Source organism: Malania oleifera, chromosome 7 (assembly GCF_029873635.1).
Source record: "Malania oleifera isolate guangnan ecotype guangnan chromosome 7, ASM2987363v1, whole genome shotgun sequence".
Lineage (NCBI taxonomy): Eukaryota > Viridiplantae > Streptophyta > Magnoliopsida > Santalales > Ximeniaceae > Malania > Malania oleifera.
In genome coordinates, this window is record NC_080423.1 from 107,365,860 (window position 1) to 107,378,486 (window position 12,627).

The 12,627-nt window shown below is 39.0% G+C and overlaps 1 protein-coding gene across 1 annotated transcript; it reads right to left on the reverse strand.

Annotated features, from left to right (window-relative positions):
* Positions 1-8,650: 8,650 nt before the first annotated feature.
* On the reverse strand, positions 8,651-10,514 carry LOC131160555 (cytochrome P450 94B3-like). Its single transcript, XM_058116367.1, has one exon. The coding sequence runs from the start codon at positions 10,422-10,424 to the stop codon at positions 8,886-8,888; it is 1,539 nt and encodes a 512-aa protein (XP_057972350.1). The 5' UTR covers positions 10,425-10,514; the 3' UTR covers positions 8,651-8,885.
* Between the last annotated feature and the right edge of the window lie 2,113 nt (positions 10,515-12,627).

Sequence of the window (12,627 nt, forward strand, 5' to 3'; positions counted from 1 at the left end):
CTTATCTATCGGTCTATGCACATGCATTATTTGATTGGCGAATCATGAATTTTGCATGCGTAAATCATCTCTTCTAAATATTTCGCACCATGTTCATTCTCAAACCACATTTTTAATCTTAGGAAGTCTCCAATTAAATGATAGAATTGAAGACACAAGCATTTATAAATTATTAAATTGTTCTAGATTGAACAAGATCATGTAGATTCACACTCAAATTTATGAGAGGGTGAAGTGTAGACTTTGAATTTGTGAAGGTGAATTGAATTAAACCTAGTCTATATATAGTCTACACTGCCCTGGCCTAGACTTTAAGGGAATAATGTAACCAATCATTTACTCATTTAAGTTTCACTGTGATTTGACATACTTTCTAGTTTCAAAGAATCTCCTGTATGCATAGTAAAATAAAATTATTATTTTTAATTAAATAGTTTTATTGAGTTCTATCTAGAGGAATGCCATATAGTATAATCTAAATATAGTATAATATATGTTCGTAGTTATTAGTCATAACCATTTATATACACATTTTACAATGTTAGATCTTGAATGGTGTATATCATCAGTGATTGTGGATGGTAGTTGTATAGCTTTAGACTTTAGTACTTAATTTCATTGACATTTTAGTTTTCATTATGCCTGCATGCTCCACCTATGCATATTTTAGGCAAATAATAATATTCTAAACACATTTATTATATATTATTAGGCTATTTTTGAATAAATTTCATTGGTAAATAAAAATATAAGGAAATGGAGTTGACACTTTTTGTCATTTATTTTTCTTCTTTTGGGTGAAAGGTTTCAAGTTTTTTGGTGCATTTATTTAGAGAAGTGGAAACAACAAATGTACTAAAATGTTTGGGATCAAGTTATTTGAATTTGATTTGAGGTCAATCATAGTGTTGAGGTTGAACATAATGATTCATTTGGTGGATGATTGATGGAACTCAAAGTCACTTCAGATATCTGCAAAATGAAGTTAGGTCATTGATAGGTCTCTGTCGCCTCCGAAGTATCTCTTCAAAACCTAAATCATAAGGTTATGTATCTTGAAAGATGAATACAATTAGAGAGAAAGACCTACAAAAAGTCTTATTATTAGTGATGAAAATATTAATGAACCGTTAAAAATTGTCACTATATCCAACTACTAGTGGTGGATATTGAATTCGCAACGAATATCTAACTACTAGTGACATATTTTAAATGTGCTTGTAATAGTGGGTCATTAGTAATGAATTTGAATGCGTCATTAATAATTTCGTCATTGAAAAACAAAATTTGCACCTGAATATGTACATGCACCAAAATTTTTGTGAGACTTTTCTTATTAATATATAATGACAAATCTTAATCTATTGCTAACAAAAAATATGCAAAATTAGGTAATTTTGTTGATCATATCTATTACTAATTAGTTATGATATATATATATATATATATATATATATATAAAGTTGTTGGTAGTAGTGAGTGTTTGATATTGGATATAAAATTAACTTTGGTGACAAATATGTATTAGTAACAATTGTTTATCCATCACCAATATTTTTGGATAGTAATTACAATTGTCTATCCTTTATCAACAATTTTCAACAAAAATAATAGAACATATTTTCGTGTTGGGTTATATGCATGCTTATCTTGTTTGGGGGGCGGGGGGTGCCCCTACACCTTCTATACTCATCTTCCATTAAAGTTGCCCTATGGCTCGCTTTGGTAGAGTGTAACTATCTCCCTTGTGCATGGTTCTTGTCAAAATTATCCATTTCCTGGTTATATTACACATCTAGGTAGGTTTGTTTACATTGATAAAATTGCCCTAATTATGGTTTGTGGATTGTATTCCTATGTTTTGAAATGATCATGTGATCTGTACATGAAAAATCCCGCATCAAGTCATTTGGCTTGCACACAGAAGATCTAACTTGCCTCAAGCTAAGTGATAAAGCATATGGTAGAATTGACTTACTTCAATGTATGTATGTAGCAGACTTGACTTGCCCCTTGTTCTAGATTGGCCTCCTTAGTTACATGATCTTTGCACTGTAGACTAACTTGCCTTAGGTCATGCATGACTTGCACATGACAAACCTAACCAATCTCAAGATGTTGGCTAGCTTGCATGTGGAAGAGATGACCTACTTTAGGTTATGTGACTTGCTTGACCTAACTTCCACCCCACTTAAGGTAGACTTCCTTAGTCATGTGGTCTATGCATGGCGAACTTAACCTACCTTGGACCACATGACTTTTGTGTAATTCTCTTGGATTAAATTTAGGTTTCACTCATAACACATAACAAGTTAGAACCAATTAAGCTTGTGCACGAACTGCTAACTGTCAGACTAACTTTAGTAGTAGATTTTTAATATATGTATTCTTCATAACTGGGAAAATATACTAAACTTTTTACACTCGTTTGTTTCGAAGGTCGATAAAATCACATATTTTTGGACATAAATTTTTGAAAATATACACTTTAAAGATACCTTATATATATAAAAAATACAAATTCATTTTAAATGAGACTTTTAATTATGCTAAAAGTACTACAGGAATGATACATTCTTTTACCCTTATCTTCTTGCTTCTTTCTCTTGCATCCATTGTCTCTCTATAAATCAAATATTTTCTTTCATTATTAGCTAGCTATATATTTAGACAGCTGTCTAGTTGATTGTTTGGTTTGTTTTATTTTGTTGAAATTCCAATTAAATAAAATTAACGTATATATCCATTCATTCGTATTCTACACATTGTTCACAAAATATATTCATTTATTAATTAAATAGTGTAAATGGATAATTGATTTGTGGAGGTAAAACGAATCTATCTCAATATCTCTAACCTAGTATACCCTAGTTAATTGGTCCGAGCCTTAGAGGCGAATAATTTGATTAATCATTTAAGCGTTTCAACACGAGTTGGTATTTTTTTCAAGTTCCACAGCATCTCTTATAACCTTTTCTTTTTACCTAATTAAATAGATTCTATGGGTTTTAGCTAGATCAATGTTATATATATATACTATACTATACTATATATACATTTATAGTCATTGGTAAAAAATTATATATATAGATACACTCTTTACGATGTTAGATCATGGACCAAATCTATGAGTAGTTGTGCATATTGGTAGTTGTAGTTTTGGACTTTGGTACTTCATTATATATTTTTTTATTATTTGTGCTTGAGCAATTCCACCGCACATTTTATGCCAAGAATAAAGTTCAACTAACTTTTTATTTATATTATTAAACTATTTTAAATAAAATTTTATTATATACATTTATATATATATATATATATATGTGTGTGTGTGTGTGTGTGTGTGTGTGTGTGTGTGTGTGTGATATACCCCAAATATATCACCTACCCTAAAGTTAAAAGAAGACCAGTTCCAAGCATTAATGGGGAATATCACCTACTAAGTCAACCGCTCGACCAGAGCCATTGACACTAGCCATATATTGACCAGAGTGATCCATGCCCGCCCAATAATAGCCAGAGTGATCCATGCCAGGCACCATAATGACAGATCACCTCAAGGTCAAATTCCATCATTATAAATAGGGGTCCAAAAGAGAAGTAAAGGTATCTCATTCTAAACTATATTTTACTGTTGCATCATACCTCTCAAAGCCAATCCCTGACTTAGGCATTGGAATGATCCCCTGAAGTACACCCCAGGTCCTCCAAGCCACCTTTATTTTCATCCTTTTCAGGTGATCAGGATCAAAAAGCTCGTCGGAGGTCAAATCAACATTTTTGGCAGCAACAGTTGGCACTGTCTGTGGGAATGCTTATGAGAGGTTTTAAATTTCTGATCTTCGATCCTTACATCATGACAACAACCACCAATTCTAGGTCCGACCCTGCTGTGGGTGATCAATCACCCTAGTCCGTTTATTTTGCACCCGGAGACTGTTCGGGAGTGACAAGGGAAGAATTCCTTATCTTCCAAAGGAGAATGGAAGCCTCCTAGAAGAAGATGGAAGACATGTTCAACATGCTCTTACAGAAAATGAGTCATGGAGAACTTGCCTCCTGCTAGTGGTAGGTTGATCCTGACTCACAGGAGAAAGCGAAAGACTTTAAGGAGAGTAATGGAAAAACCAACCTCACAAAGAAGGTGGAGGACGTGAACAGCGTGGGAGTTAATGAACAATAAACGAACGAACTGGAGGAGAGAATCAAGAAGATTGACCAAATAGAAAAGATGATGAAGGAGACTCTTTCCAACCCATCCTGCAGGAAGACCTCATTGAAGTCTTCAAATCCACCCTTCATCAAAGAAGTGATGGAGGTCCCATTGCCCAGCAAGTTCAAAATGCTGACTTTTGAAAGGTATGAGGGCTTGACTGACCCAATCGATCATCTGGACACCTTCAAGGTGTTGATGCAATTGCAGGGCGCACCTAATGCCATCATATGTCGGGCATTTGCAGCCACCCTTAAAGTTAGTGCCAAGGACTGGTACCGAACCCTTTGGCTTGGATCAATCGGCTCCTTCTTTGAGATGGAACAGTAGTTTGCCGGCCATTTCATTAGCAGCTAGAGAATTGTCAAAACTTTGGCTCATCTGATGAGCTTGGTTCGAGGAGAATGGGAGACTTTAAAAATGTTCATGCACTGCTTCCTCACTGCGACCCTGGAGATCCGCAACCTAGACATGGGAGTAGCATTGGCAGCCCTGACCACGACTCTTCAGCCAGGGAATTTCTTGTACTCCCTGGGGAAAAGGCCTCCAATTGACATGGGGGAACTAATGGCACGAGCACAGAAGTATATCAATTTGGAAGAAGTAATGGACAACAGGAGAGACCGAGTTGATTTGAAAAGAAAGAACTTAAGGGATACGAGGGAGGCCTCCAAAATAGGGAAGAAGTAAGAGAGTAACAAGCTACAAAACAGCCCTAGGGGGTTAGGACATATAAGTAAGTTCTAATCCTACATTCCCCTAAACGTCTCGCGAACTAATGCCCTAGGGGGCTCTAACCCAATCTAGCATGCCCAGAAAGGAGATTGTTTCATAAAATTGCACCTCTATTAGTCATATCTTCAAACATTTTGTGTTCCTATATTAAATTATCAAACGTACCTATCTATAAGTGCATTTTCTGTCACGCTACTTGATTTCAGCTCAAAAGATGAGCACAACTCATTAGGTAAAAGAAAATTTGTCCAATTGACAAGCAACGCTTGTGAGGCTAGAAGATTGCCTAACAAATGAGCACAACTCATTAGGCAAAGAAGAATCGACCCAACTGACGAGCAACGCTCATGAGGCCAGAAGACTGCCCAACAAATGAGTACGACTCATTAGGCAAAATCGGCCCAATTGACAAGAAAACCTCGTGAGTCCATAAGACCACCCAACAAATGAGCATAGCTCATTAGGCGACATCAACCCAACTGACGAGGAAAGTTCGTGAGGCTAGAAAACTGCCCAACAAGTGAGCACAGTTCATTAGGTGAAATCGGCCAAACTGACAAGTAAAGCTCGTGAGGCCAAAAGACTGCCCAACAAATGAGCACAACTAATTAGGCCAAGAGACAGCTTAAAAGATGAGCACAACTTATTAGGCTAGACAAACTCCCCACAGGGAGGTGCTTGGCAGAAATTCCTCAAGAAAAGTTACTCGGCAGAAATTTTACCCAAAGAGCTGCTTAGCAGAAATGGCCCACAAAGAGTGGCTCAATAGGAAAAAATGCCTTAGCAAGAGCTCTTGGGCAGAAATGCCTCACAAAGAGCTGCTCGGCAGGAAAAATGCCTTAACAAGAGCTGCTCGGCAAGAAAAATGCCTTAGCAAGAGTTGTTCGGTAGAAATTTCGCTCGAAGGGTTGCTCGGTAGAAATTCCCCACAAAGAGTGGCTTGGTAGGAAAAAATGCCTTAGCAAGAGCTGTTCGACAACATCCCTCACGAAAAGTTGCTTGACAAAAAAAATTCCTTAACAAAAGTTGTTCGGTAGAAATTTTGCCTGAAGAGCTTCTTGGAAGAAATGCCCCACAAAGAGCGACTTGGCAAGAAAAAATTGCCTCAGCAAGAGTTGCTCGGCAGAATCCCTCACGAAAAGCTGCTTGGTTGGAAAAAATGCCTTAGTAAGAGCTGTTTGGCAGAAATTTCGCATGAAGACCTGCTCGATAGAAATGCCCCACAAAGAGCAGCTCGGCAAGAAAAAAATGTTTTAGCAAGAGCTGCTTGGCAGAATCCCTCACAAAGAGCTGCTCGTCATGAAAAATGCCTTAGCAAGAGCTGTTCGACAGAAATTCCTCCCAAAGAGCTACTCGCCAGAAAATGCCCCTTGAAGAGCAGCTTGGCACGAAAACCTCTTGAAGGGTTTGGCTCAACACAGATGCCTCTTAAAGAGTTCGGCTTGGCAAAAGCCAAGCTTAGACGAAATCAACTCGGATAAGCCAGCAAGCCTGCGAATCCGGCTCGACGAGCTACCCATACATGAAGATCGGCTCGTATGAGCCAGACACGCAAGTAGTATCGGCTCGGAAAGCCGCGTACACTGCATCATTGGCTTAAATGAGTTGTTAACCCAAAGGGTTCAGCTCGGCAAGCCGCACACATAGTAGCTGCAGCTCGGATGAGTCAACGACCTGAAGTGATTGGCTCGGTGAAGCCGCATACACAACAACATTAGCTCAGCAAAGCGCACTCAAGTCAATATCGGCTCGGCGAAGCCGCGTACGTTGCAACATTGGCTCGGCAAAGTCACACTCACGTTAATATCGGCTCAGCGAAGCCACGTACACAACAACATCGGCTTGGCAAAGCCATGCCCACGTCAATATTAGCTTGGTGAAGTCATGTACGCAGTAACATAGGCTTGGCACAGCTGTGCGCACCTCAACTTCAGCTCGGACTAGCCGATACCCCAGAATTCGGCTCGGCAAAGCAAAAATCGGCTCGGATAAGCCGATAATGTACCAACATCGGCTCAATGAGGTGCACACAAGAAGACAGTCACAAAAAATTTTTGGCCCAAGCCTTCATTCCATGGATTAAGCCTGAGTAAGAAGTCTCTCGTTAAGAAACCACGCATCATTTCTCCAGATCGGATCATCACCCGGATTAACACATAATTAGATTCCACAAAGCCCATTAGGGACAACTTTCGAACTTTGGGAATATGGTTCAAAACTTTGAAACTAGGGGGGGGGGGGGAACTGATATACCATAAATATATCACCTACCCTAAAGTCAAAAGAAGACTAGTTCCTAGCATTAATGGGGAAAATCACCTACCAAGTCAACCGCTCGACCAGAGCCATTGATGCTAGCCATATATTGACCAGAGTGATCCACGCCCACCCAATAGTGGCCGGAGTGATCCACGCTAGGCACCATAATGACATATCACCTTAAGGTCAAACTCCATTATTATAAATAGGGGTCCAAAGGAGAGACAAAGGTATCTCATTCTAAATTATATTTTGTTGTTGCATCATACCTCTCAAAGCCAATCCCTGATTTAGGCATCAGAGTGATCCCCCGAAGTACACCTCGGGTCCTCCAAGCCACTTTTATTTTCATACTTTTCAAGTGATCGGGATCGGAAAGCTCGCCGGAGGTCAGATCGACAATTTTGGTAGCAACAATATGTATATATTTTAAGATGTAAAAGAGAAATTTATTCAAAGGGACAAACATTCAAATAAGGAGCTTGAAGGGTCGAACCAGAGAAAATAAAGCGAACTCGAGAGAGCAATACAACAGTACAAAAGAAAAAGAAAAGAGTCGGGGGGGTTAGAACATAACAATGCCCTGAGACAAAGTCTTTTGGTTCTGCAACTTCTTTGAGCCAAAACGTCGACACTTGCTTAGCAAATTACCTTTTAAACACCTAGGGAGGAAGCACCGAGAGAAAGTCTTTTGGTTCTGCAACTTCTTTGAGTCAAAACGTCGACACTTGCTTAGCAAATTACCTTTTAAACACCTAGGGAGGAAGCACCGAAAGAAAATTCTCCCATTCTGCTGAGAAAGATTGGTAAAATTTACTCCATATATTTATGACAAAAATTCTCAAGTTACACTTGAAATACTCGATCATAACAAGCACTAGTCATACTCGAGTTTAAATAAGGCAAAACTCGACTAGTGTGTCTATATATATTATAATATGAATTTATTATGAGAGAAGTTTTAAAAACTTTCTCAAACTTAAATTGAAATTAACAATACACCTGCTCGATCCTTGTTACTCTTTGCACCTAGTCGCATATGTTTGCAAATAAATAATATTTCTATCATTGCCTACTTGAACAATGATATAAACTATTCACCCCATCTTGATCTCCATTAATATGCCAATAAAACAAGAGAAGCACACACATGCAACAAGAATTCAAGCTTGGATCTAAATAAAAATTTATTAGTATAACTTCGTCATAGAGACAACTAAATAGTGCCCTTGTCTACAACTCGCAAATAGCTTTTTTTTCGATTTATTATAATAGATTCATAGTTCATTATTTCATCTCGTGTATATATATATATATATATAACATGGTTATGATGAGACAAAATTTTTAAACTTTTTACATATATAATTATACAATATTAATTACAAGCAATATAAAAAAGAAAACCAAGAAAAAACAGAGAGAGAAGGGAGGCATGGGGACTATTCAAAAAGCACAATGTATAGTTGTCACTTGTCTCGGTCCATCATCTCGATGGTTGGTACATGCAGTCTTACAAGACCATTTGCACACAAAGTTAATTTCTTGTTTCTTTTTTTTTTTTTTTTTTTTTTTGGGGCAAGAAAATTTGTTTCATTCGTACCAAGATTATTTATATATTTTAATTTTCTTCCCCGGTTTATTACTTTGATTAGTCTAGCTGTGCAGTGCTGAAAGATCAAATTGTTCTTTCCCTTTCCCGGACCGCCACTTTCAACCCACCCGCCATGTGAGCCGTCAAAAGAGGGACAAAAACCGGTCGATCTGACACGACCGGTCGGAGCTCAAACCTCCTCAGGATCGAAGCCACCACGTACTTCATCTGAATGAACGCCATCTCCTTTCCCAAACAGACCCTCGGACCCGCCTGGAAAACCGGAAACTTGTACGGGCTCACACTCTTCAATTCCCCTGCCCGTTCGGCATCTTCCCCCTCGAACCACCGGTCTGGTCTGAACTCCAATCGGTCCTCCCCCCACAACTCCTCCATTCTCCCCATTCCGTACGGGAAGTATGTCACCCTGTCCCCCCTCCCCACAGGCGTTCCGTCCGGCAACACATCACCGACGACGGCGTGCTTCGAGTCCCAGACCACCGGCGGGTACAGCCGCATTGACTCGCACAAGCACGCCTTCGTGAATTTCATCTCCTTTAGTGCTTCAAACCCTAACGGCATTTCGCCGCCTGCGGCGGCTGTGGTAAGATCCACCACCTCGTCGACCAGCGTCTTCTCGGCCTCGGGATGCTCCGAGAGAAGCCAAAAGAGCCATGTCATCGCCGCCGACGTTGTGTCCCGGCCTGCCATTATGAAGCTTATCACCATGTCCCTCACCACCTCCTCGCCGTGCCCCGCCGCCAAAAGCCGCGACAGGAGATCGCCGCCGTCATTTCCGCCGCACTTCGCTAGCTTCATCTTCTTGCCTCTAATGATTTCGAGAACGGAGTCGTGAATCAGCCGCACTGCTTCCTTCAGCTTCCGCTCAGACCCCAGGTTAAACGCGCGTTTTATCTTCCACACCACGAAAATCGGCTCCGCCGCCCGCATCGCAGATATTGCGGCGGCGGCGTCAAACGCAATTACAATTGGGGGAAGAGGAAGAGAGAGGTTTAACGAACAAGGGTCCGTTCCAAGCGAGACCTTACACACAATATCAAACGCAAACCTCCTCAAAACCTCTTGCAAGTCTACGATTTCCCCGCCGCGCGCGGCGGATTGAAGCAGCGGGAAGAGGCGCGTTTGCACCTCCTCTTCTAGGGTTTTCATGACGAACTCGCGCAGCGACCGGGTGGTGAACTCGTGGCTGGCTAACTTGCGCTGGGTGGTCCAGAGGTCGCCGTCGACGTTGAAGATGCCACAGCCGAGGAGGTCACCGAGGATGTCGGTGAAGGGCTTGCCCTTGGGGAAGTTGTGGAAGTTGGTGCGGAGGATGTGCTCGACGTTGGCAGGGTTCGCAGTGACGATGGTGCGCCGCGCCCCGAACCGCCGAATCGAGATGGTCCCGGTTGGGGACTCGGAGAGGAGGTCGGCGTACCAGTCGAGGAGGCGGCGGCGGTTGCGGTAGAAGGAGATGAGGCAGCCTATGAGTGGGTAGGAAGGAGGGCCATAAGTGGCAGCAGAGTATTTTCTTCTTCTAGCGAAGTGGCAATAATGAAGGAGATGGAAGAAAGAGATGAGCAAAAGCACAGTAGAGACGTACAGGATCATGGATAATAACATGATTGATTCTAACTATAGTGTTTCTAGAGAGAGAGAGAGAGAGAGAGAGAGAGAGAGAGAGTTGTTGGGTAAGAGCAGTGGAGGGTTATGGGGTTGAAAGAGAGGAGGGTTGGGGAGGTTTTTATATAGGGGAGAGAGAGAGAGAGAGAGAGAGAGAGAGAGAGAGAGAGAGAGAGAGGAGAATTGGAAGAGAGCCAATGACATTAATTTGAGTTGAGGGTCTGACTTTTTATTTATCATTTATTATTATTTTTTTGGCATGCGAATTAATGTTGCAGTGGTAGGGAGAAGAAAGAATATAAGGGATGAAAGAAAAGGAGCACGCGAAAGTTGTGGGGAATTATTAGGGGGTGCATGTGTGTCAGTGTCCCTCGTGACGGCAGAGACTCTCTAGCCGAAGACATAGCTGAACTTGAGACCAAGAGAAAGTGGAGGAATGGAATGTGAAATGAGAATAGGCTGGAGGAAAAGTTAGGGAGTCGGGATTGTGGAATGTGTGAAAGTAAGTTTTGGCAAAGTGTCTTTTGTCTTTCTAGTAACTACGACCAATCCTCTACACAGACACTTTCTAGCGTTTGGTTTGCAATTTGTATGAAATTTAAAATTTAAAATTAGAGTGGCGTGAATTTAAATAAACATAATATTAAATTTGTACTAAATTATATATATATATATTCATAAATAAAAAATTAAATATTGAAATTCATGCTTTGCTCAAGTGGTAAGGTTGAAGTTGGATTATGGTGATTCTTAGGTTTCAGGTTCGATTTCTCACTTGTATCTTATTTGGTAAATTATCAGAGATGCATCAATGGGTAGAGAGCAATATTTTCATTCTCGACTTCGTGTGACCTAGGTGGGTTCAGACGAATTTTAAATCTTAAATTTTAATATAATTACATAAATTTAAACAAATTTGAAATTAATGTTGTACACATTTCATCCATAATTTAAATTGAAGGCAAAAATTCAAGGCCTGAAAATATAGATTTAACATGATTTTAAGGCCTTAAATTTGAAATTTTTTGGATTTAGGAATTTTTTTTTGTGTGTATAACTTTTTTTCTCAAATACGCATAATTCCAATCAAAATCTTAGCATCACACTCCCGAAGACAAATTAAAATTATAAAATTATAAGTGAATTCTATAAAATTATTATATTTGGTATTTTAAATTCAAAATATTTTTACTCACTTTTCTAGTATTGATTTATAAATTTATTTAATAACAATATTCATTCCTAATTAATTCTCACACATTCTCACAAAATTCAACTACTTTTTAGATGACTCGTGATTCTCATCACGAAATATATTTTTGAAAATTACAATTCTCACTGATTCCGTTTTCTATACCTCAAATATAATATTGGATTTAATTTGCTAAAACAAAAATTTAAAAGATGATTCGATTCACAAATTTTTCCAAATCTCGCAACAAATTAAGAAACAAAAATAAATAATGAAGTCTCTAACTAAGTAATTAACTAACCCTTTCTTTTCCTATACTGAAAACCTAACACTTATATGTATGTATTATTATAATTAATATATAGTACTGCGTATGTATTGTTATAATATAATCTTCATAGGGAAATGAATTAATCTCTTGAATTAAATTAACCTAACACCTAAATAGGGACGGAGGATCAATTAATTAAGCTTAGGGGTGGCTGGGGAGGCGTTGAAACACATTCACCTTCTTCTTCTTCTTCTTCTTCTTCTTCTCTCTCTCTCTCTCTCTCTCTCTCTCTCTCTCTCTCTCTCTCTCTCTCTACATATATATATATATATATATATAACATAAATTAATGAAGTCGTTTCTCATGACACGTACATGCAGGGGGAAATCAAAATTGGTGTGAATAATTAATTAACAAAATAGTCAACTGGTATGTCAGCGCATGCACGCACGTGATATGATATTATATATATATATACACACACACACACGTATCCCCCTGCGCTCCCCAAGCCCTTCTATCATTCTTTAATATTTATTCATAATTCTATATTATTATTTATCAATTTTTAATTTTTAATCAGTTAATTAAAATTAATTTAATTAGTAGTAATTAATGTATATTTGTATATATACGTGCCGGCCGGCGGGGGCTTGATTAATATATATATATATATATATATATATATATATATATGTGTATGAGCCAGCTGCAGGGCTCGTCAATGGCTTGTATATTA

Coding starts and splice junctions, on each gene's coding strand:
- LOC131160555 (XM_058116367.1), bottom strand. CDS start 10,424: ATGTTATTATCCATGATCCTGTACGTCTCTACTGTGCTTTTGCTCATC.